The 26,224-nt window shown below is 43.0% G+C and overlaps 1 protein-coding gene across 6 annotated transcripts; it reads right to left on the reverse strand.

Moving 5' to 3' along the window:
• Positions 1-5,476: 5,476 nt before the first annotated feature.
• Positions 5,477-24,775, reverse strand: LOC116594182. 6 transcript variants are annotated; one of them, XM_032349231.1, is made up of 3 exons: positions 24,682-24,761; positions 15,880-16,090; positions 5,477-7,456 (listed from the first exon to the last, which is right to left on the reverse strand). In XM_032349231.1, the coding sequence occupies exon 3, from the start codon at positions 7,397-7,399 to the stop codon at positions 6,659-6,661; it is 741 nt and encodes a 246-aa protein (XP_032205122.1). In that variant the 5' UTR covers positions 7,400-7,456; positions 15,880-16,090; positions 24,682-24,761; the 3' UTR covers positions 5,477-6,658. The 6 variants fall into 6 exon arrangements, 5 of the variants coding, with proteins under 5 accessions (XP_032205122.1, XP_032205123.1, XP_032205124.1 ...); XM_032349232.1 differs by lacking the exon at positions 24,682-24,761 and adding an exon at positions 16,655-16,678; XR_004287087.1 differs by lacking the exon at positions 5,477-7,456 and adding an exon at positions 13,532-13,687 and having other exon boundaries at positions 15,608-16,090; positions 24,682-24,775.
• Positions 24,776-26,224: the final 1,449 nt, after the last annotated feature.

The raw sequence follows: 26,224 nt of genomic DNA on the forward strand, positions 1-26,224 counted from the left end.
GATTCTTTATATTAAATTTTTCCTATTCAAATTACTAGCATGGAGTCTGTCTCCTGATTGGACCCTGATATAGAATTGATATGGAGTGGTCTGGGGAGACAGGCTCTCAGAGACAGGATTTGAGAATGAGTTCGGTCATATGTTTGCATCTGAGGGCAGTGCTGAGTTCCTTGCTAGTGGAAATCAGATGATAGGTATCCATGACATCTCAGTTAATTAAATTATCACCTGTGATGAAGTGTTAATTAAAGCAAATACCTTGGGAGCCCAAGTGACTTCTGCACTTATTGTTATGGCAGTAGTAATGACAAGGACTGTCGTGTGAAATTGATTTTCCTGAATATACTGCAGCACATACAGGAAGAAAAAAAAAGCTCAGAATTATAATCTGAGAATCACATAGTTTCCAGGGGCAGTTCTAACATAATATTAATTTCATGTAACCAATTTTGAACACAAATTTAACTATACAGGTGGCTGAATTACAACATCAGTTGAATGTAAAATTGAACTTTACAAGTTTCTTATGTGAAAGTTAAAACATTGGCTATGAAATAATGACCTAGAAACTTGGAATGGGGAAATCTGGTAGGATGCAAGTGAAACAGATTCTAAAATCTCCAAGTCACTTTGAGCATCCTTTTGCAGTAGAAGCAGTTCAGTACTATAATGACTAGCTTTCATTTGCTGGAAAACTCGATGATAACTTCATCTGGGGCAGATGTCTTGAAAGAGATGCTTATCCTTCTCAAGATGCACTATCATCACCTCTTGTTGCTACTAGACCCACAGCTTGGGTCAAATCTCAGCATGTTTCAGAGACTCAGATGCACAGTATGACCCAGGAGGAAATGGCTTATACTCTAAGTGAATTAAAACACTTGTCTAATATATATGTTGGCAGAAATCTGGGGAATGTGAGTGGGGGTGGATTGTAAGGGAGTTAGAACATGGAGGGTGGAATATAACTCTGCATCAGACCAAATTAATTTATATGATACATTTACTAAAGATTCCAGATCTTATATTTTAAATTGGGCATCTAGAAGGGTCTCTGACATCTTATTAGGTGATCAGCTGACTCTTGGACTCAGTAGTGTCCTCTGCTTAATGAGAGTGAAATGCCATAGTTTCCATGACCTGATATGGAGGAAGGAATCCAAAGGCTTAGGAAGATGGGAATGCTGATGCGTATTTATCATGTGCAACATGTATACCCAACCCCTCAACCATATCCCATGAGAAGCCTCAGAAGACCATCCCTTCACTAAGATTTTAAGAAATAAATTAGTAAAGGAGTACCTACATCCTTTCAGAGCTCTATAGTTCCCTGCATTTATAGACTAGATATGGCCATGGCAGGGGGGTGCTACACTGATTTCAACAGGATTAATGAAATCTCAGAGTAACAGACGCCAAGAGGCAGCATATGACTGCCTGACAAGGTGAACACATTTACTTTTGCAGGAGCAAAGGTAATCAGAATGCTTTAGCCAATTGGGATCTCAAGTAGTGGTTAAATGATCCTATAGTAATGAAAGAAATCACCTATTAAAATATTGCTAGATCCATGGCAGGAGTCAACTATAACCTATGAACCAAATCCAGCCTTCTACCTGTTTTTATAAATAAGGTTTTATTGGAACACAACTACATCCATTTCTTTACATGTAGTCTATGGTTCCTTCCTGCTACACCAGAAGAGTCAAGTAGTTGTGACAGACCGTTTGGCCCGCAAAGTTTAAATTATTACTCTGGGTTTTGTCAGAAAAGTTTGCCAACCTGGACCTAAAACTTCTATTCTGTTCTATTCTGTTGGTTAAAGATTTGGTTTGAGTCATTGCAATGGAGATTCATGACCTCTCATCCAATTTCCAGTCCTAAGCCATTTCACAGATCCAGAGACCCCTGGTTGAAGAGGAGACACCTCTGCAGAATGACAACGAGTATATACAGTAAACATTCCTCTAACACTGAAGATATCTATAGCCATTTACTAGACTGGCTGGGTACTTGAGAAAAGGAAATACCTAGACTACTAAGGGATCAGTAGACATAGACTCTGAACTGACTTTAATTCCTAAGAATCTGAACCACTGCTATGTTCCACCAATCACAGTGGGGGCTCATGGTGCTTGGGTGATAGATATATACCTCACAGAATTGAATATGATCACACAATACCCCAACACCCAGAAGCAGCTGGCTGAATTGAAAAGTGGAATAACTTACTGAAAACTCAGTTACAGTACCAATTGTGAGGCAACACCCTGAAAAGATGAGTGCGAGCTTTTAACAGGCTGCAGTATATATTTTGAACCAGAGACCATTATATAGTGCTATCTCTCACACAGCCAGAATATATGTAGCCTCTAAATCAAAGGGTAGAAGTGAGAGAAGCTCCTCTCACTATTATACCTAAAAAAACATTGGCAGAATTTTTCACTTCTCACCCAGCAACCATGAGCTCTTCTGGTTTGGAGGTGTTATTTCCCAATAAGGAAATGCTTCTCTTAAAGGACACAGTGGTCCCATTGATTTGGGAGATGAGACTGCCTCTTGGCTATTTGGGGCTCCTTACCCTGAGCCAATGGGCAAGAAAAAAAAGTTACTCTATAGGCTAAAGTGATTGATCATAACTGCCAATGGGAAATTGAGTTGTCCCCACACAGTGGGGGACAAAGAAGACTATTTCTGGAACCCAGAATACTTCCCATGCCCAATAGTAAAGGTTAATTGAAAACTATAATAAACAAAAGAAAAAGTCAAGACTCTTGAAGAGTCTGACACTTCAGAAATAACAGTTTGGATCACCCTACCAGTAGGGTCACCCTACCACTTAAGTTTCTGGCTCAGGACAAAGAAAAAATTGAGTAAAGGAGGGAGAAATATCAACTAGGACTTTGTGACCAGTCACAAGAATTGCATTAGTTTTACACATTTTCTTTTTGTGTATATATTTATTTGTAAACTGTAGTAATTTTCCTCTCCTTTATTCTTTCCCTTTTCATCTTACATGCACAAGTTGTTGAAAATTAACTTGATAATTTAACCATTAGGTAGCAAAATTTTCAGTGGACCTATGGCTGAATTTGAAAGTACTGAATACAGTCAGCAATGGGTATAATATCTATTTTGAGTGTCTCCATTTTGGAGAAAGTGTGAGCACTTCTTCCTTGTATGAAGGAGAGCTAAAGATTGTGGAAACAGAGTTGTTTCATTGTTGTTTGAAAGTTCAAATGTGGGTAGGAGGATACACATGGACGCTGAGTTGCCACACTGTAGACTGTGCCAGGTATCAACGTATTGCCTCTCTCTCTCTCTCCCTTTGTCTGGCTTTTTGATACTGGGGTTGGACCCTATAAACATTTCTCCTCTGCCAGATGGCTTGATGTTCAGATTTATCATTAGATAAAATAGGTAATAGTGGAAGGACACTAGAAGGCACTAGTAGAAGGAAGGGAATTGCTTCCAAGGTGCTATAACTTGGTGCAGCAGCAGGTGCTCTGTGTGTGAGAGACTTGGTAGCACTCAACTAAGTAGCCCTATGGACTGGCTCCACCTGCACTTTCTGGCAAATCTCTCTACTTCTACAGATTAGCTCTGACCCAAGCTTGTCACGCTCTAGTAGGTTTTGTCATCCCCACCGGCTCCATGTTCCTGTAGCAGTCATACCACTCCCTCCTTGTTCATGCTCCCTCAGCCCTGGAGACAGAAGCTGCATTCTGCAACTGCTACTTCCAGATCCCTTAAAGTCCTCTTTTATCCCTTTAGGTAGTCGATTATTTGACTAGTTACCAAGATTTTGCACCAAACTCTCCCTGTTCAAATTATGGGTGTGGTTTCTGTTCCTGATTGAACCCTGACCAATACACCACCTTCTGCCTGAAACAATCTTCATCTGGATAAATACTTCCTCAAATATAGTGGTTGACTGACTGTTATTACTGTCTAGACTGTCCTTCTTTGTGGCTAACCTGAAGCCTCTGACACAGCCTTTATCTATTCTTTGAAATAAAATGGCACAGACCCAACCACTGGGCACTATTGCCTGCAACCAGGATGAGCACAGGGGAAGGGGATATGCAAGGTTTACCTGTGATATAAACCAGACTTTGAGTTTTGACTCTCAATAAACCTGCCTGTGAAGTTTTACCACTACCCACAAGCGCTGAAAATAGCATCAAGATTCTCTGAGAGCACCTGATTATACTCTCCATTTGTCCATACAGTATTTTTTAAAGATTTTTATTTATTAATTTGACAGAGAGAGATCACAAGTAGGCAGAGAGGCAGGCAGAGAGAGAGGAAGGGAAGCAGGCTCCCTGCTGAGCAGAGAGCCCGATGTGGGGCTCGATCCCAGGACCCTGGGATCATGACCCGAGACGAAGGCAGAGGCTTAACCCACTGAGCCACCCAGGTGCCCCTGTCCATACAGTATTTACTGGTTCCCTACCATGTACCAAACACTGTTCAGGGCACTGGTATACAGCAACACTTGGCTCTGACTCACCACTGAAATTTTTCACAGTTCTCAAAGTTAACCCTTCTTCTACACAACTCAAAGCTTGCACTGGGTAAAACCTTATCCACAGGATGTAGCTTCCCCACAACCCCCAGCTAAGTTTCAAACTGGGGCCTCAGAGGCCCCTGCACTTATGCACAAAAATGCCCAGCCTGGAATGAGTGTCGAAGGTGGCATCTAGCAGCTCCAACAGCCAAGCTTTGTGCCTGGTGGGGGCTGTGTGAGCCCAGCAAGATCACATATTTATTTGTGTGTGCAACAAAAGGTGCTGGGACCTCAGATCTCACTTTGCTGAGTCCAGTGCAGAGCAAGATGGATCATTCAGGACAGTGAGAATCTTCCCAGGGCTGGCTAGGGATAGGGGACAGAAGCAGCAGTCACATCAGTCTCTGACACTCTCTGCTAAGACTCATACGAGTCCCTTAAACTGTGCCTGAAACACCTGCTGGAAGAAAGCAAAGCAGAATTGCTTCCTAGGATGGAGGAAAAGCCTCCACAGATGCATTAATGCTGAGACCACTCAACCTCCCTTGGCTCTTGTACCATTGTGGGACCCCTGAAGTCAGTGCATTAGTTTTCTATTGCTATGTAACAAATCTCCACAAACTTAGCAGCTTAAAGCAATTTGCACATATTATCTCACAGTTTCTGTGGGTTAGAAGCCCAGGCATGGGCCCTCTGCTCATGGTTTCCCAAACCTCAGTCTAAAGGTAAGCTGGGCTACATTCTCATCTGCCAGCTGGACTGGGGAGGAATACACTTCATTCAAGTTGTGGACAGAATTTAATTTCTTTGCAGTTGTATGACTGAAGACCCTATTTTCTGTTGGCAGTCAGCTGGGGGCCACTCTCAGCTCTAAGAGATTGCCTGCAATTCCCTGCCATGCATGCCTCTTCAAAGCCAACCAGGGAAAGTCTTGTTCTAACCTGCTAAAATGGGATAATATATAATATGACATAATCCCAGGAGTAACATCTTTTGGTTAGAAGGAAGTCACAGTTTCTACCTGCATTCATAAAGGAGGGATTATACAAAGACATGGATGCCAGGAGGCAGAAAATCTTTGGGGGCCACCATGAGATGTCTGCCACGGTCAGCCTCAGGAAAATTCCAACTACATCCAACTAAATTATTTGGGAACATCATGCTTGCTTGGATAAGACAGACTGTACCCAAAAAGGTGGGGCTCTTGGCACTGCCCCCTGTTCTACATCGTACACCAAGCACCTGGAGGGAGCCCAAGCCTCAGGTCATTCAAATTACTTCTAGGGATGACTGCCTAGCACAGGATGAGGTAATCAGCCATACGTTCTCTATAACAGACTCACTCTGATCCCTATCTTTGCCTCCCTCCCGATGTGAAGAGCTTTAGCCATAGCTGGTCAAACCACCTTGTGTTTGCAGACAACAGGACTCAGCAGGGAGCCCAAATTACGGTTAGTAAGTCACCTATGTGTAGGCTTGAGCTGGGTTTCAACATAACTCAAGATAGATCAGGTCTTGGAGTAAGGCAAGATTCTGGACACAGAGAAACCCAGTGCACTGCTTCCACAAAACCTCATTCCTACCCTAGCCACATTCTCTCATCCTTTCCCCAGGGGGATTCATCCAGATATATTCAGTCCTCACTGGAGACTCAGTGAGGTGGTAAGACTGGGCCCACATCTAGGAGCTTGGGGAACCTGCTCTGCCATTCCAGCTGAGAATTTTCCTGTGGAGAAGAACTACCTTCTCTGTATTTACAACCTAAACTGGGGAGGCCAGAGTACAAGTGAACCAGTCACCCCTGAATCTTTAAAACTCTCAGCTCCTAGACGATGACAACTCTTCCTGATTTGAAGACACTGGAAGAATGAAGTAGCAAGCTCAATGCCAAAGGCTTCTGGGGAGGAGAAGATTAGATAACACATTTGAGAAAACTCTGAAATGTTATCAAGTGTGTACCACCCACTCCACAGTTAGACAATCTGAGCCTGGTTGTAGAAGAAGGAAACAGAACATCCAAGGTTTATTTCATGAAGGACTAAAGCAAAGAAAGTTAGCAGGAGGAAGCCCTGCCCCAGACACAATATTTAAAGGAATACGAAGTTCCTAGTGCAAGGGAGGAAAGACTCACAATAAAACCTTCCAAAATTAGTCAAGCCAAAACTTTGCACTGGCAATGCCTTTTAACAGGTAATGATGGATGCTGTATATGAAGAAACCTGAGCAGAAGAGGATGATCATGAAGGACAAGGTGACGAGGGTGTAGATGGACATTCGCTTCTCCATAGTACCCCTGATCAGGCAGAAATAGGGCCCGGGGCAGCTGTCGGTGCTGCAGTGAATGATGGCTTGACTCACCAAGGGCAGGTGTTGGAACATGAGAAGGAAAGAAAACACGCACTGTGCACCAACCTGCAGGAGGAAGTAAAGAAGGTACAAAAGCAAAAGCATCTTCTCCTGGTGGAAGTTCAGGATGGACTTCTTCGGGGAAGGGACATGTTCCTGGATCCCCACCATGGAGCCTTCCTCCATTTCACTTGCCACGGACTCCACTAATTTGACTTTGATCTGCTTGTGCCGAATCTGAGCCAAGAAGAATTCCATGAGGAAGAAAAGGGCCAAAAAAATAAAGAAAAAGAAGTACCAAATTCCCACTACAGGACTTCTAAAACGTTTTTCAAAACACTCAATCAAACAAGGATTGGTGATGTTGCCATGGCACCAGAAATCTTCATGGACGGAGGCCCACGGCATGCGCACCACGTATACCACCACTCCATAAACCGCAATGAAGCCAAACCACAGCTGCCGCCCAATGTAGTAGCTGGATTTGTCACCAGCCACCGAGTGTAGCACAGGGATCAGTCCAGCTACTGCTGCTGCAGCCATCTCTTCAGACCCTCAACAGATCACGGAATCCGAGACCAGGAGAACTCTCCACGGCACCTCAGGAAAGGCAAAAACGAAAGAACACAGTGTTAGAACGTGGGAGCGGGTGCCAAGAACCCTGAGGACATCCAAGGGACTGACTGGCTCAAGTTTAGATCTGCCACCAGCAGTTAGTTTCACATATTTACACATGGGTAGTATTTGTACCCCTATATTGTGGTTATTCCTCTCTCCATGTTTCAGCCTCTGAGAAAGGCTGTGCACTCAGGACATGCCCAAATGCACTACAATTACATATCCCATCTCTCCTACTAGACTATCAGCTTCCGGAGGTAAGGAATCAAACTTTATTACATGTACAACAGCCATATCATCCAGTATGAATGATTACATCTAAGGACCTAATTAAACTTGATAAATGAACAAAGGAAGGGTGGAAGGAATTGGTGAATTTAACAATTCAGGTGTGTCTGGTTGTTCTAGAAGCCCTATGGCAATCTCTATACTTTGTATCTTTCCCAGGAGATGTTCTAGGACTACAGAGGAAAAGAATAGTATGCGCATTTCCTTTCTTTCTTGCCCATGATTCTGTTCCATCCACAACTCTTCAGAGGTGCCTAGCACCATACATTATTTATAATAATTATAATAATAATAAATAATAATGACATAAATAATAAATAATACAAACAATAATAGCAGTAACAATGATTAAAAAAAACACCGGCTACTTATTGACAACCTATATATGGCAAACCCTGTGCCATTGGATTAAATACATTACAGAAGAGTAAAATGTGGTAAATATCGTTATTAGTTTGATTTTGTTAATTGTCAGTGCTTGTCCTCTCTTAAATATGTTCTTGCACATGACAGTGATCAATCATAACTTAAGGTTTAGAGTATGAGTATTTAACATATTTCTTTGTGTTTTTTTTGTGTGTGTGATGAAATACACATTAACATAAAATCTACCATTATGACCATTTTTAAGCATAAGCTTCTGTGGCATTAGGCACATGTACACTGCATCCACCCCCAGAACACTTTCATCTTCCTAAACTGAAGCTCTGCCCCAAAACAGTAACTCCCCTTTGCCCCCCACCCTCTCCCACTCCCTGGAAACTACCACTCTACTTTCTGTCCCTATGAGTTTGAATACTCTGGGAACCTCCTCTAAGAGAAACCATACCATATTTATTCTTTGTGTCTGGCTTATTTCACTTAGCATAATTTCTTTGTTTCATCCATGTTGTAGCAAGTGTCAAGTTGTCCTTCCTTTTGATGGCTGAATAATATTCTACCGTGTGGATAAAATACATGTTTTCATATTCACTCATTGATAGACATTTGTGTTATTTCACTTTTTGGCTGTTGTGTATAAAGCGACTAGATGGGTGTACAAATACATTTGAGTTTCTACAATCACTTCTCGCGACTATATAATGAGAAGCGGAATTCCTGGATACCATGGTAAATCTATGTTTAACTTTTTTGAGGAATGACCACAATGCTTATCTCAGCTGTTGTGCCATCTGCATTCCTACCAGCAATACATAAGTGTTCCAGGCTCCCCACATCCTTACCAACACTTATTTTCTGAGGGTTTTTAAAATGCCTTAGGGGGCACATGGGTGATTCAGTCCATTAAGTGTCCAGCTCTTGATTTCTGCTCAGGTCCATGATCTCAGGAACGTGAGATCCAGCAGGGTGTCAGGCTCTGCACTGGGGGCAGAGCCTGCTTAGGATTCTCTCTCTCCCTTTCCTTTTGCCCTTCTCCCACACTCCCTCACTCTCTTCTCTCTCTCAATCAATAAATAAAAAATTTTAAGATGCTTAGGACTTTTATTGAAAAATTGTCACGGTTAGTGCTGAAAAGTCTCCTTCAAAGGTGCCTGAGACTCAGCAAAATTTCTAAATTACTCCCAAGTATCAGGTCACATCATTCATTCAATATCCTTCAAACAGCCCATACACAGGCATCATGAGAGGCAGACTCCAGAGTAAGCTGATGGATGCAGGACTACCTGTTCAGCCTACTAAGGGCAGTGGGTGATCAAGGAAAAGAGCCAAAGGGGTAGATGGGACAATGGGAAAACGATACATATTCTGAGCACTTATTATCTGCTAGACACTCTACTATAAGTAGACAGTTACGTGGTTCATTATCTCATTTATTCTTTAGAACAACTTTATGAGATAAGTATTCTCAGTTTCCAGAGAAGAAAACTGAGATTTAGAATGCTTAAGAAACTCCTCCATGATTATTATACTGCCAAGCACATGGAGCTGCCAGGATTAGAAACCAGGCAGCCTGAACTTTGGACTTCACCTGCTTCACAAGGGCATGGCCCAGAGGTGACAGGGAAGAAAGGAGGAGGGCCATGGTGGGCCCCTGAACTCTCACCTGCCAACTCTTGCAGGAAATAAAGCAGTTGGTGTCCAGGCCCACATATCTTCGCTTTTCTTCCTTCAGAGACAACTTAGTAGCCAAATCCCAGTCAACTGAAATTAAAGCATCAAATCTCCAGTAACGTGTGTTGAGTAGGGACTAAACTCGCAGGCAACTGGAGGAGTGGAGCCTGTCTGTCCAGGAGGTTTGTTCCTGCTTCTGCTGCCACAGCTCTGAAGCCATCTCTTCTGTCCTTTCCCATGTAAAACCTGGCGCTCAACGGGTTGAAACCTCTCCTTCCTCCCCAACTGCTCCACTCCTTAGAATCTCCCAGCTAGCTGCCCCATTGGTTCTGCCACCTGCCTATCTTCACAGCCTCGACGAATCATGACTCTCAGAAAAGCAGATGTAGAAGAACCTTCAGATCAAGTCCCCTACCTTGTAGAGGGATGAGTTTGTATGGGGTCAGGAGCCAGGGCCCTGGTGATATTTGTGTCATGATCTGTCCTTTGCCTTCTGTCTGTTCCTGGATTCAGATCCTCAGTAGTCTATCAGCAGATTCAACAAGGAATACCTGATACCTTTCCCATTCTCCTCAAACCCTCAACCCCACTCTCCTAAACTCTCATCTAATTTAAATTGAAAAAAACTTACTTAAATTGAAAAACAAAAAGAAATTGCCATCCAAGAAACGCCCTCATTTTCCACATGAGTCCCAGACCTTCTGAGAGACCCTACCCGTGAGTCAGACCCTGTCTTCCCTGAATCCTCGGTTTCTGCCTCTCTACAGAATCTTCCCACCAACATCCCATTTCCCTTAGCTAGCTTCAACACTCTCTACTCTTCCTCCCAGCCAAGTTCCTGGGAGGGCTGGCCCTCCTCTACCTATGCTGTCTTCAGCCCCTCCTGGGTAGGGAAGTCAGGATCTCCGTCCCCATTAGAAGAATGATGAGCTTGCTTTAAGTCAAGCAATGAGAATGACTGCTTCACTGTTCTTTTTTTGCCTTGCCTGAAATCTCAGAACTACATGTTCAATTACAGTAATTCTATTTGACTAGGTTCATGGCATATTTATTTTCCTTCCTTGATAATTTTAATTTTATGGTTTGATACTATAGGTCATATTGTAAATTAACACAAATTCTTCAGAGCTAAAATTATAAATAGACAAGAAAAGAAACACCTGGATTAATTTGGGTTTGATTTAAAGAGCAATTTCACAGGAATTATTACGTAAATTATTTAAAATATGGAAAAACTAGTATGTAGTAATTTAGCTCTAAATTCTCAGTGGCTGACATAAAGCAGATCTCAGTAAATGCTTGTTGAATATGTGAATGAAAAATGCAATGCTAAGAGAGGGAAAAACTGCAAAATGTTATGTGCTCAATAAACACAACATTGTTTAGCTATGTATGCCTATCTTAAACTAATGAACAATGTACAGATAAGTGGAAATAGAGAAAGCATTGGCATGGTGGATTTGTGGGTGGATTTCTTTCTTTTTTATTTATTTTAATATTTTTAACAGTGAATACAAACTGAGTGGAGGTATAGAATGCTCTGTAATACAATTATAGGTTCTCGTTTTTAATTTGGTAGAAGATGGGGTTTGGGTTGTCTCTTGAGACAAATCAAACCATTTCAAAATTCAGTAACCTAAAACAGCAATGGCTTATTTATTTCTAAAAATTCTGGGGTCATATATCTGGGCAGGGCCTGGTTGGCTGGTTCTTCTGTTCCAAAAGTGGTGTCCATGAAGTTGTGGTCTAATGGTGGCAAGCTTGACCTGGAAAGTCCAAGAAGCTTCACTCACCTAACACATGTTCAGCTCCCCAACATGGCCTCTCTCACTGCACATGCTGGCAACCTCATCACTCAGTATTTTATCTCTAGCTTCTTTATTGCATGGCAGTTAGCTCTTCCAGAGAGCAAAAAAGCAGAAACAACACTGCATCTTAGAGGCTAGCCTCAGAACCACACAATGTCATCTTCTGCCATCTTGGATTCAAGGACACAGAAATAGACGCCCCTCCTGACAAGAGGGTGTCATTGCAGAAAGAATGCAAGATGGGAGATACAGTTGTGGTCATCTTTGGAGAACAATCTGCCACTGAGTGCTTGAATAATGTTTTATTCTCAAAGTTGCAAAGAAACATCTTTTAAGGTCCCCTGCCTTGTGGAATAGACTCTAAGGACAGTGGTATATAAAACCTCAAGTGTTCATGTCAATCGTCTCAGCTGAAATGAACAAAGAAATGAGCAGCAGCAGTCTTGAGCAGGCCAGAGGGTAACTTGAGGCACATCCAGAGACCATGAGGCTGGCTATGCAAGGACACTTTACGAGGGCTGTAAACCTGGTCTGCCCACTAGGGGTTCCTGAATCTTGACCACAGTTCCCCAGCATGAGCCCCTAATTCATTCTCTCTTTCTCACTCTCTCTCCAACATTACCTGGAGGTTTTATTTTTCTCATTTGAAGTTTTATAAAAGTGATTTTTAGCATAGTTTTTTTACTGTAGCAAAATACACATAACATAAAATGTACCATCTTAACCATTTTTAAGCGTGCAGTTTAATGTCATTAAATACATTTACATGCTATTTATAAAACCATCACCACCATCCATCTCCAGAACTTTTTTATCTTCCCAGACTGAAACTCGGTATCCATTTGACACTAACTCCCCTTTCCTCTTCCCCTGAGTCCTTGGCAACTACCATTCTACTTTTTGTCTCTATAAATTTGATGACTCTAGGGACCTCATATAAGAGAATCATACTGTATTTGTCCTTTTGTTCCTGGCTTACTTCACTTAGCATAATGTCCTTAAGGTTCATCCATGTTGTAGTATGTGTCAGAATTTCTTTCTTTTCTTAAGGCTGAATAATATTCCATTGTATGGCTATACACGTTTTACTTATCCATTCAACCATCAGTGAACAGTGGGGTTGTTCTACCTTTTGGTTTTTGTGAATAATACTGCTATAAACATAGGTATTCAAATATCAAAAATGGTTTTTAAAAGATAATTAGTTAAGTCAACTAGTATTTATTAAGCATCTACTATGTGCCAGATGCTGTGCTAGATGCTGGGACTACAATAATAAATAAGACCATCTACATGTTCGGCCACCTCCTTGAAGCTTGAAGAGAGAGAGAGATAACTAAGGAGATTTCAACATGGGGAGACAGCTATTAGGACAGAAAGAATGTGAGCCCATGGGCTAGGTACCCCGCCTAATCTTCTAATAAAGGCTTTCTGGATGGTATCACTTTGCACTTGAGATCTGAAAAATGGTACAAGGGTGTGGGTAGCAGACAAGTGTGGACAGGCAGAGCAGCTTAGGCAGTAACCCAGAGGCATCTGAGTCAGAGAAGAAGGTAGGCTTGGTAGACAATGAGGCTAGAGAGCCAGGTAAGAGCAGAAGATACAATGAAGGCCCTTGGGAGCCTGGCAAAAGTTTGGATTTATCCTAAAAAGAATAGGAAGTCATTGGGGTGCCTGGGTGGCTCAGTGGGTAAAGCCTCTACCTTCGGCTCAGGTCATGATCTCAAGGTCCTGGGATCAAGCCCCACGTTGGGCCCTCTGCTCAGCAGGGAGCCAGCTTCCCCCTCTCTGCCTGCCTCCACTTGTGATCTCTGTCAAATAAAATTTAAATAAAATCTTTAAAAAATATTTTAAAAAGAATAAAATCTTTAAAAAAGAATAATAGAAAGTCATCAAAATATTTTGAGTAGAGAAGTGTCATGATCTACTATTCACTTTACACTAATATCCTGTCTGGGTGTGAAAGTGGGTGGTGCAGAATAGCAGCAAAAGAACAGAGGAAGAACACTGTAAGTGGCCAGCAGATCCCATGCAGCAGATATTGGCAGGATTTTGTCTGAAAGACCTGTGGTTCAAGACACAAACAAGGTAAGTTCAAGGTGAGCAAAAGGTCCCACACCATGTTACCTTTTCAGGCCCTCAGCTGTGGGCTCTGTAGGGATGTGCCACTGTGGGCTGGACTAGACCCCAAGTCTTAGATGAGCTGGATTTTCAGGGGCAGGGAGGGGCTGCGGTTCAAGTCAGTCTTTCCTGGGTGCTGCTTGCTGATTCAGAGCAGGAGCAGAGCGAGGTGCAGGGCTCTCAACGTGGGTACTCTTCACATTCGGGGTGAGGCTACCATGAATCGGTCAGTTGGCTAGCATCCCTGGCCCGGGTGAACTAATTGCAAGTAGCACTCTCTGTGCATCGGGACAACCTGCAAGCCCAGGGCTGGGAGCTGAAGGCAGCTTCTGGAGCCCATGGCCTCTCAATTTAAAAGGGATTTTTCCCGTGGAACGGCCCCGCCCTCTCTAAAGCCAATCTTTAACCAGATGCCACCTACCCAGCTTTGACACATCTGGTGCTGACAATGAGGGAAGGAGGGACAGGTGAGCTTGGAAGGAATTTACGAGGGAAATGCAAGGAATGGGGAGTTTTCAGCCCAACTCTAGCAAAAGGGCCTGTTCAGTAGTGAAACTGATGATGAGTAGGAGGAAATGGAGACTGAGTCAAACCCAACACCTGCAGCCAATGCAACAACATGTTTTTTATGAAAAAGAGAAAGCTGAGAGGGGTCCCTCTGCAACCCAAGGGCCCCCAACAACACTAGCAAAAGCACAGAGATGTGTGTGCTGCTAGGGGTAAGGCCCTAGCCCCAGGACAGCCAGGAGATGGGAAGTCCACGTCAAGGTACTCATAAAGTGGGCTGAGTTTGGAAACAATGTCCCCTGAGCTCCATGGATGAGAATTCAGGTGTTCCAGGTGACATCCATCATCTCAGGAACAGGTCTTTGATCAGAGTAAGGACATCAGGACACCCCCTCACTCCCTCCTTTCAGGGTCAGAGTGCATGAGTCTGAGCAAAGCAAGGAGTCACTGCCACAGAAGCAGAGCAGTTGAAAGAGACAGAGCTGAACAGTGTTGGAAACCGAGGGAGGTACAGAGGCCCACCCTGTGTGCAGTGCAGAAACTGCCCTGGAAACCCTTGGTGGCCCCACCCATCAGAAGTGGTTAACACCCTTCAAACCACCTCATCAAAGACAAAAAGGAACAAGAGGTTTGTGACACTGGTTTACATTAGGACTTGGTTCTTTTCTCTGTGGCACCCCTAGGGCCTGAAGGAGCTGAGTAAGTAAGTAATTAAGTAATAACCCACTTGGGCGAAGAGAGGTGTTTAAGATGATGTATTCCACACCGCCTTAGCTTGAATTAAATAAAATCATGCCACACATTGCCCCAGAAATAAACGAGGTGATCAAGACCTAGGACTATGATAGGAGTGTGTACTCTCACAAATGGAGAGCCCAGACAATAAGCCCCGTGGTTTCTGAAACAGCAGCCAGGAGGAGGTCATAACCCAAATAGCTACAGAAATTCCAAGGCTGTCACAACGGGGATGCCAGAGTGCTCAGGAGCCAAGAAGACTCATCTCTGAGCTTTTGCAAGTCTTGCAGGGGGCCCTTGGGTTGCAGAGGGACCCCTCTCAGCTTTCTCTTTTTCATAAAATATATGTTGTTGCACTGGCTGCAGGTGTTGGGTTTGACCCAGTCTCCATTACCTCCTGCTCATCATCAGTTTCACTACTGAACAGTCCCTTTTGCTAGAGTTGGGCTGAAAACTCCCCATTCCTTGCATTTCCCTCAAGATCATCAAGGGGAATTCCTTGTCTGGTAGGAGCTGTGGGGAAACCAAAGAGCAAACTGATACTTCCTATTTAAGAGCAGGTCTGCACCTATCTAACAAGGACACCACTGAGCCCCCGAAATACGCAGGCAGATCATATCACCTGGAGAACTTATAGTTCATAAGGCATCTGGACACTGAAGGCATGTTGCTATGCTGCTCTGGGCATGAGATCATGATCCAGCATCGAAAGATGAAGCCGTGACAGCGTGAGGATGCATCTTGACTGCTGTTCTTCTCCTTGTGATGCTCCCTCAAGGTCAGGACCCAAATAGGTCTTCATCTGACCCATGAATAATGCACCAGTCTGATAGCTACATAGCAGGTGTGAGCCCATCGTACTAGAACGGTGTGGTATATATACAAGCAATGTACCTGAACCAGAAGCGACCATAATCATGGCATGGCATGTTTGAATGGCAGCTGCTGCTGCACGATGAGGGTCCTTGCCAACAACCAAGTGCTGGCATGCGGGAGAACCGCAGCTATTACTCTGACGAAGGAACTTACGTCACTGCCCTTGGCTTGATGAGTGAGGCTGACACTCCTTCAGGACACAGTCCAGACTTTCTCTCCATCATAGCATCTATAGGAGGCAAGGGAAGTAAATAAAAGATGGCACAGACCGCCAGAGGAGCAAATACACACCACACCCACAATCTAACCAGAGGACATGCTTCCTATCAAAACAGGAACATACAAGAACCATCAACAGGAAGAAGGGAGCATCCTCAACTCAACCTCTGACTCAGAGTGGAGGGGTGGGTGCAGGGACGGATGGAGACGCTGCTCCAGCAGCAGTGCCTATGGGATCTGTGAGGCTAGGGTCCACTGCCCTGTCTAAGGGAATGGTGGACTCTGGACAGAAGACAAGCATACCATAATCTCAGAGTCACCTTCCCTGTAGCATGGGTTTGGGCCAGTCTGAACTCCGGCCATACAGCAGCACGTGATAGGAGGAAACTCCTGCAGACAATCAGGAGCAGGTGGGAGGATTGCTTCACCACTTCCCGCAGCCTTGTCCTATGGAACCAGAGGTCCTGAGAGCCCAGCCCATGTGTGGCAGGCACTGCCGTCCCACTCTTCTCTCATAGGACTAGAATTGTGAGCTGGGTACACAGCTTCCCTTAATAAGACTGCATTTCCCAACCTCTCCTGCTGTCAGAAACACTCCGGTCAATGGGATGTGAGCAGGGGAGGTGGCAACTTCCGGAACCTCCTTCCCTCTCCTTTTCCCCATTCTCACTTGCTGAAATGCTGTCCACAGATGCAGAGAAGGGCCTTCCCCCAGGAACAGAAGCATAGAAGGAGTCTGGCCTCCTGAAGACTTCCGAAACAGAGTCTCCATACCCGTTTGAACCTCTATAGGCAACAGAAATACAGTGTCTAAGTCAGCATTCTTCTGGATGTCTCTGCCCCAGCTGAACTAACATCCAACTAATATCTGACCCAAGAATAGGTGGAATCAGGTAATTTCAGAGAACCAAGAGAATGTACAACAAGTGGCTGAGAAAGGTCAAGGACAATATGAGGTTGAAAAAAAAATCATACAATTGCTGCAGGGGGAGCGGTCTGTGAACCCTTAGCGGCCACTACCAACTATGGCTCCAGAAGACCAAATGCTAGGGAGGGAGGTAGAAGATCACGCCCGGGCCTGTGCTGCTCCTGGTGCTCCTGCCAAAGTGTCCTGAGGTGGGCGTCGATTTTCACAGGTGGCTCGGGACCCATAAGGGCATGCCCTTGGGAGTCCCCCTCCATGAGGGCTGAGGAGGAACACTCCAAGAAATGCACAGAAACAGAAAAAGTCATGCTCAGGTTCCTGCAAGGAAACTGCCAAGCAAACAGCCATCCCCTGATCAACTGTGGATGGGGCAAAACGCATCTCACGTTCCCACCTTCTGGAGAGCAGAAGGATGGCTAGGCCATCCCAGCCCCCACACATGAACTCACCTGGGATTTGTACAAAACAGGAGGTTCTGGGTTCTCGGGGTTTGGTAGCCTAAAAACATTATAGGAAGCAGGCCTATGTTCCTCCCACCCCTAGCCTGGAAGATTCCTCATTCTCTGTTGACTGCTGAGAATAATGAACTTCAGGTGTGACTCCACCGGGAACAAGGAGGCACCAGGTCGCCGGGTCTAATCACACCGACTGTAACCTTGATCTCACACGTGTCCTTGCTGTTTCCTCACGAAAAAAGGAAACAGAAAAAGGAAGAATGGGAGGAAGGGTGGGATGGAGAAACCTTAGCTGGGACCTCGCTTACAGGTTCTTATGCTGTGCACTGCACAACATCAGGGGGCGCCGTTCACCGAGATTCTAGTACTGATAGTGTTTCCTGGAACTGGGCATTGTGCAACCATGACCCCGGGTGAATCCAATGCTCGCTGTCGAGGTCCCCAACCCAGCTCCGTAGAGATGCCTGGCTCAGTGCTCAGAGTCCTAGAGACCGCCTTGGAGTTCAGACTGGGTAGAAAAGGGGAGACCATTGGGCTGGGAGGCTGGGAGACAGGAGGACTCAAGGACTCAAGGCCCCAGGAGGCAGTGAAGCATGGAGAGCATGCTTCAAAACTGATATACTCAATTCATGTGCCCCCCAAAACCCTGCTATGTGCCCTTTGGTAGATTAGCAATTTCTCAAGACACCTGGATGGCTCAGTCGGTGAAGTGTCTGATTCTTGATTTCGGCTCATCTCATGATCTCAGGGCTGTGAGGTGGAGCCCTAGGTCTGGCTCCTCAGCATGGACCCTGCTTGTGATTCTTTCTCTCTCTATCTCTCTCTCTCCCCATCTGTCCCTTACCTGACCCCATTCTCATATGCTCTCTCTCTCTTTTAAAAAAGAAAGCAAAAAATTAGTAATCTCTCCCCACTTGTTAGCTCTTCTATGACATGCCCACCTCACAGGGTGCTATAAGGATTAAATGACACAGCTGGGGGAAGCCAGGCCCCGGCCTGGCACTTGGTCTGCACTCGGCAAACTCCATTTACAGTCCCATCTGCTCCTACCCAGCCTTTGGATTTCCTGAACTTGTCTGTTTGTATAGCTGCTCTATACAAACCTGGAACTACAGTCGATGAGCAGTGGGCCAGAGAGTACAGACACACAGGTCTATGGCAGGTGGAGGAAAGGGGTGGCAGCCACCCCAAGTTCCACTCAGCATGTACCCCTTCAAGCCACCTCCCAAGTCTTTGCTTTCCTGTGATTTTAAGACCTCGTAAATTAAGTCTGCCCTGTGGGAGCTCCACAGCACCAGCACCCACATTCTTCTTGGGATCTGACTTCTGTCCCCACAACCCACCCCGCGTCTGTATTCTCCAAGGTCACGGGGAACCCCTTGAACTCTCAGTCAGTTGGCCTTCCGGAGTCTAGTGCTCCATGTGGAGTTTGACTCACAGAGCTCAAGAAATCTTTGTAAATTCAGATGTCTCTCTTTCCTGAATATCACCACTTCAACCAGGTGGCCACGCTTAGCATTGGTAATAGGAACAGTTATGCAGCCCAGGGACGACGGAGAAGCACAAACTGTACATTTTAGATAGGGGATTGTATGGTCTGTGACTGCCTTAATAAAGCAATGAAAAAGTAAATAAAAGTTAAAAAATAAAGTAAATAATAGTGGGAACAACCTGACCTTATTGGGTTTCCCAATGCAGTGTCATATAAAATATACAGCATTGCCTGGGGGTTATTCTGACCAAAAAGATTTAACCTGAATAAAATCAAGCCTTTTGGACTCACTTCCAGTTTACAGGAAGTGTGAGGAATAGAACAAATCATGCAGGGTACCTTGGTGACTGTCTGTTAAGTGTCTGTCTTTAGCTCAGGTCATGATCCCAGGATCCTAGGATTGAGTACCATGTCAGACTCGCTGCCCATCAAAGAGTCTGCTTCTCTCTCTCCCTCTGCCACCCACCACCCACCCTTGTGCTCTCTCTCTTTCTCAAATAAATAAATCAAAATAAGTAAATAAATAAATATCATGCTAAGAGACATTACAAGGAAGTTGTAAGGCAAATATAAAAATGTGGAATATTCTGCAGCTCCTGCGTGACTCAGCCGGTTAAGCAGTCTGCTTTCAGCTCAGGACATGATCCTGAGGTCCTGGGACTGAGCCCCAGCTTCCTCCTCTGCCTGCCATTCTGCCTGCTTGTGCTCTCTTTCAAATAAATAAAATATTTTTTTAATGTGGAATATTCAATGTAATCTTTTAAAAGGCAAGGGAAATGTTCCAGATATAAAGAGATCAGCCACATGCAATATGCGAAACTTGAATGAACCAAGATTTTGAAAAATCCTCGGTAAAAGCATTTAGTGGCACAACTGGAGAAATTCAACCATGATCTGAATATTAAGGAGTTAGTGTTCACTATCTTAGGTGTCATAAAGACATCTCGTTGATGCAGTGAGCTGTCCTTACTCCGAGGAGGTTTCTGCTGAAAAATTTGGGGTCCAACTATCATGATGTCTCCACCTGCCAAACATCTCTAAATATACATGGAGAGAGGTAAAGCAAATATGACAGAGCGTTAACAAGTATTGAACTGGAGGTGGGGGACAGGCTTAGTAGTACTATGCTTCTTAGGTTTGAATTTTTGTAATAAAATGCAGAACAGAGTGATTTATTTCATTTTTTTCCTTTCCTTGTTCCCTGCCACCACGTTAGATAGTTCAGCACCTCATAGGTGGACAGGGGTGACATGAACACAGAGCCACCTTCTCTGGGGCACTGGCCCTCATCTCTCCGCACAGCGAGCCATCCACACCTGCATGAACTGGTAGCCTGCAGCCTTCTGAGCACACGGCTGCTGCTAGAGCAGGCACCGCCCTCCTTGCCATCTAGTCATTGTCTGTCTTCCCTACATACGAGGAAGTTCCTAGAGGGCAGAGACTATATCCCTCCACTTGTGGGTCCCCTGAACACAGAGCCTGGCACAGTGTAATGGTCAAGAAATCTCAACTAAGGGGTGTCTGGGTGGCTCAGTCGTTAAATGTCTGCCTTAGGCTCAGGTCATGATCCCGCATCGGGCTCCCTGCTCAGCTAGAAGCCTGCTTCTCCCTTTCGCTCTCCCACTCCCCCTGCCTGTGATCCCTCTCTTGCTGTGTCTTTCTCTGTCAAATAAATAAATAAAATATTTTAAAATTAAAAAAAAGAAATCTCAACTAAATGAAAGATTGGATGGATGCATGGATGCAAGGATGGATGGATGAACAAAAAAGCAGACGAAGGACTGGGCAGGTCTTCCAGCACTCAGGCCTTGCCGCTCCAGCCCACCTTCTATGGCACTGTCAGATGAGTCAGTGGAGCCAAAGTTCAGACAGAGGCACTCACTGCACAGCACTCCCAATGGCTTCTTGCACTGACTGAAGCAGCCCGACTCTCCCACTATAACCCCTACATGATCCAGTCACATTTGATTGCTTGCACTCCCTGGAAAAACTCTATGCCTTTCCTTTCAGTGTTTCCTGTGCTAAAATGTCCTTCTGTCCTGCCCACTCTCTCACATCTCAAAACTTTCTTAAAAATCTATTTCATCATAAAATCTTTAAGATGCCAACAAACAGACAGGACCTTTCCCCACTCTGGAAATCAATTTGATTAGGTAATGGCATATTCTCTTAAATTTTTATTCTGCTAGCTAAGGACAGAATTCTTCAAGAGTAATTAAAATCTATGTCTTGGGAAAATAATATTCACAAGCTTGGATACCTGGGTTTTCTAGGCATCTTGAACTCCAGCCATGAAAACAGTACCTACGCTCATCAAACTCCTAAAAAAACAGACTTACATTTCTTTCCAACCGAACCATCCAAAGCACTTAAACTCCTTTCCTAGACCTTGGTAAGTCTTAAAGATTCCATAAATCAAATTATCTAAAATCTAAACACATTACAAAAGTAATCAGACTCTTTTTTTTTCAAGATAGATTTATATATTTATTTATATATTTATTTATTTATTTATTTGAGAGAGAGAGAGAGATTGTGAGCAAGGAGGAGGGGCAGAGGGAGAGGAAGAGAGAGAGAATCTCAAGCAGACTCCCTGCTCAGTGCAGAGCCTGACCTGGGGCTCCATCTCATGACCCTGAGATCAGGACCTGAGCCAGAACTAAGAGTCAGATGCTTGACTGACTCAGCCACGCAGGCTTCCCTGAAAGCAATCAGATTCTTTTTTTTTTTTTAAGATTTTATTTATTTATTTGACAGAGAGATCACAGGTAGGCAGAGAGGCAGGCAGAGAGAGAAGGGGAAGCAGGCTTCCTGCTGAGCAGAGAGCCCGATGCAGGACTCGATCCCAGGACCCTGAGATTATGACCTGAGCTGAAAGCAGAGGCTTAACCCACTGAATCACCCAAGCGCCCCAGCAATCAGATTCTTAAACACATTTCAAATTATCCAAATCTATTATGATTCAACTCTTTACATATTTCAAAATAACTCACAAGTTTGATATCAAATTCTCTTAGAGGTTTTAAATCACTATAGCAAGTATATTACGTCAGACTCTCTAACACGACATTCTCCTACAAATTTCAAATTCCTTAAGAAAGAACACAGACCAAAAAAAAGAAGAAGAAGAAAGAAAGAAAGAAGGAAGGAAAGAAAGAAAGAAAGAAAAGAAAAGAAAAGAAAAGAAAAGAAAAGAAAACAATACATACAAATTACTACAATGATTTCCAAAATATTTTTAAACCTAACCTTGCCAATATTTGGTATTGTTAGTATGCTCAACTTTAGCTGTTCTGGTAGGTATATAGTGGTTTTTCATTGTGGCTTTAATCTGTATTTCCCTAATGAGTAAGGATGGTCAGCACTTTCTCATGTGCTTATTACCTTAGTTTTTGAAGTGTCTATTGAAATGCTTTGCCTATTTTTAAAAATTGAGTTCTTTTTACTATTAAGAAGTTCTTTACATGTTCTGAATATCAATTCTTTGTCAAATGTATGTCTTGCAAAATATATTTCCCTGTTCATGTCATATCTTCTCATTTCCTTAACAGTGTGTTTAATAAATAGAAGTTTTTAATATTCATTATATTTCATTTATCATATATTTTTTGTGGTTATTATTTTCTGCATCCTAAGAAACCTTCATCTATTTCCAAGTCACCAAGACATTCTCTTCTGTTTTTTTTCTAGAGGCAGTACAATTTTCGCTGTTATGTTTAGATCTACAATCCCTCTTGAATTAATTTTTATGTATGGTGTAAGTGGGGTGGGAATACACTCTTTTCTATAGAGATCCCCAGCTGTTTCAGTATCATTCCTTAAAAGACTCCTTTCCCGGGCGCCTGGGTGGCTCAGTGGGTTGGGCCGCTGCCTTCGGCTCAGGTCATGATCTCAGGGTCCTGGGATCGAGTCCCGCATTGGGCTCTCTGCTCAGTGGGGAGCCTGCCTCCACCTCTCTCTCTGCCTGCCTCTCTGCCTACTTGTGATCTCTGTCTGTCAAATAAATAAAATCTTTAAAAAAAAAAAAAGACTCCTTTCCCCATTTAATTGCTTTGGCATCTTGTCAAAAATCAAATGGCCATGTAAGTGTGCATGATTTCTGGAATCTCTATGTCCCATTGACTTATTTCTTAGTCCTTATGCCAGCACCAACCAACAGTTTCGATTGCTGTAGCTTTGGAAAATGTCTTGAAGTCCAAGAGTATAAGTTTCCCAAGTTTATTCTTTCCCAAGACTGCTTTGGATATTCTGGGTCCTTGGAGTTTCCATATAAATTTTAGAATCAACTTGTCAATCCCCAGAAAGAAGCCTACGTGGATTCAGAATGAGAAATATTCTGCAAACTTTTTTATATTTTACTTCCTTTACAATGACCACTATTCTCTACCCATGTTATTGACAAGCACTTACACAAAATTCTATACCTCTCATCACATCTTTCTGTCGCTCGTAAATGACAATGACTTCTAAGCCTCTGATTCTTTTGACTCATCTTGTGCAATTTCCCCCAGAATTATTGCTGTTCCATCATTTATATCCCTTCCCTCTCTTTCTTCAAATCTCAATGCTCCCTTTTTAAAATAAAATTTAAACAATTATCCTCAGATGTAATGATTCCCTGCTCTGGCTTCATGTAAGAGAAAGAACCCTCATCGAGGTGTTCAGAACTTCTAACTTCTTTACCAAGCTTACCACCTGGTTCCCTCTGTCCTAGGCTCTGTCACAAACTGTGATTTCAGACCAGTGATTCACTTGGTCAGTTTACTTACCGCTAAGGGAAAAGATTATTAGACTAAATCAATGTTGTGGTTTAGTTGTTGTGCTTGTGGTGGTTTTATTTTTGTTTTGTTAATACTAAGATTCCCTTAAGAATCAGATGAAATTCATGAATTCTCTTCCCAGGGAAAGAGACATAAACAAATAAACATTTTGCAAATTATTTCTGAGTGTTTATAAACTTCCTAGAACTTATCCATGGACTTTAGCTTAACAATCCCTGGACTGAATGCCTTTAAAAAACAATTTTTTTGTAATAACTCTTTCTTGTTCTAATTTGAATCTGTCTTAGAAATAGAGGAAAAGCAGCAATTTCCATCCTTGCTAAGAACATGTGTCTGAGAAGAATGGTGCTGACATCCCGCAGGTATATTCTGGTGATTGGGATTCTGGGAAGTTCCTCTGCCTAGAAGGTAAGTGATAAAGGCAAGAAATCCCAGTACATCTGTTTCTGCCTCGCAGAAAGCAAAGCTAATAATTTATAGAATTTGATGGAACTCTCTGCTTAAGTAGTATTTCTCTATCTTTCAATCTGCTCCATAAAATGTGACCAATATGCTCAACAACTTAGAACTCTTCTGCTAAATTTAGTTGGAAATGCTGTATTGAATTTAAAAATATATGTTGCAAATAAAAAATTTTAATGTCATAACAACAGTTAAAGATTAGGTAAAGTGGAAATTGTATTGAAGACATCATTATGAACTCCTACTTTTAAAAAGTATAATAGTCTCCCCCTTATCCACAGGGATATATTCCAAGACCCCCAGTGGATGCCTGAAACCAAGGATAGTACCAAACCCTATGTATCTATTTTTTCCTCTACATACTTATGATAAAGTTTAATTTATAAACTAGTTACAGTAAGAGATTAATAACAATAGCTAAATAAAAATAGAACAATTACAACAATATGCTGTAATAAAAGTTTTGAAAATATTTATTGTACTCACTCTTCTTCTTCTTGTGTTGATGTGAGATGATAAAATGCCTGTTTGATGAGATGAAATGAGGGAAATGACACAGGCATTGAGATAAAATGTCGAGCTACTATTGGGCAACTGGTGCCTCAGTCAGTTAAGCGTCTGCCGTCAGTTCAGGTCATGATCCTGGGATGGAGTCCCACATTGCATCAAGGTCCCTTCTCAATGGGGAGTCTGCTTCTCCCTATCCCTCTCTCCCTCCACCCCACCACCACACTCACACTCTCTCTCTCTCTCTCTGTCTCAAATAAATAAAATCTTTTTAGAAAAAAATGTCAGGCTACTATGGCCCTTCTGACCAAATTTCAGAAGAAGGACTATCTGTTTCTGGACCACAGTCCCTGAATGGGGTCTCTAATATATCACTGAAACAACCAACGTTTGGTGAAAAGTAGCTGATTCCATCTTTGTGGTGTAAAATACTTTATTTCCAGGTAATGAGATGCTTCAGATCATTTGGGGCAACACTGAGGAGACAAGAGCAAGTTTAAAGGCTCTTTCGTTGGCTGAGATACTACAGTTTGAATAAAAAGGAAATAATCATTACATTTCATTGGAACAAATCTGAGAAAAATCATAAACCTATAATGATACTCCAGAAGGAGAAAAACAGGAAGTGCCCTAGGAGAAAATTTCAACTCATGAAAATGACCTTTATAGTGATGGTTGTGTTATTCTCTTTCTTATCACCTTGGCATTAATATTAATTGTATTGCACTGACATTGCTTATTATGTCAAGAAATTGTTAAATGCATTTATTTGTTTAAAAAGATCAAACTTGGGTGCCTGGGTGGCTCAGTCATTAAGTGTCTGCCTTGGGCTCAGGTCATGATCCCAGGGTCCTGGGATGGAGCCCCACATCAGGCTCCTTGCTCAGCAGAAAACCTGCTTCTCCTTCTCCCTCTCCCTCCACCCCTGCTTGTGTTCCCTCTCTCCCTGTCTCTCTCTCTCTGTCAAACAAATGGATAAAAATCTTTAAAAAAAAAATAAAATAAAAATATCAAACTTGGAGTGTCTGGCTGTTTCGGTCAGTGGAGCACACAACTCTTGACTTCAGGGTTGTGAGTTTGAACCCCATGTTGGGTGTAGAGAATACTTAAAATTTTTTTAATTTAATAAAATAAATAAAAAGCTCAAACTTTATAGTTAGAAGGGTAACTGACCCTAATGATCATAGGAGAGATACCTACAAATGACTTCAAAGTGAGAGTTAATAAAGGAAAGAAATATTAGAAGGGTGTGGAATCCAATCCAGCAGTAGAGTAATTAGCTACAATCTGGATGCGGGGTTCATTACCTCATCAACTCAAATCAGGAGTACAGAAGCTATGAAAGAGATTCTGTCAGAAAGTGAGCACAGTCCCAGTTTCAGTGGGAAAACTCTGACCTGAAAAGGCCTATTACAAATAAGAAGGATTTCAGTTTAAATATCAGTTTGCTTTTGCAACACTAAGAAACACCCAAACTTAGTGACTAAAATTATCTCTTATTATTTCTCTTCATTCTGTGGGT

This window comes from Mustela erminea, chromosome 6 (genome assembly GCF_009829155.1).
Source record: "Mustela erminea isolate mMusErm1 chromosome 6, mMusErm1.Pri, whole genome shotgun sequence".
Taxonomy (NCBI): domain Eukaryota; kingdom Metazoa; phylum Chordata; class Mammalia; order Carnivora; family Mustelidae; genus Mustela; species Mustela erminea.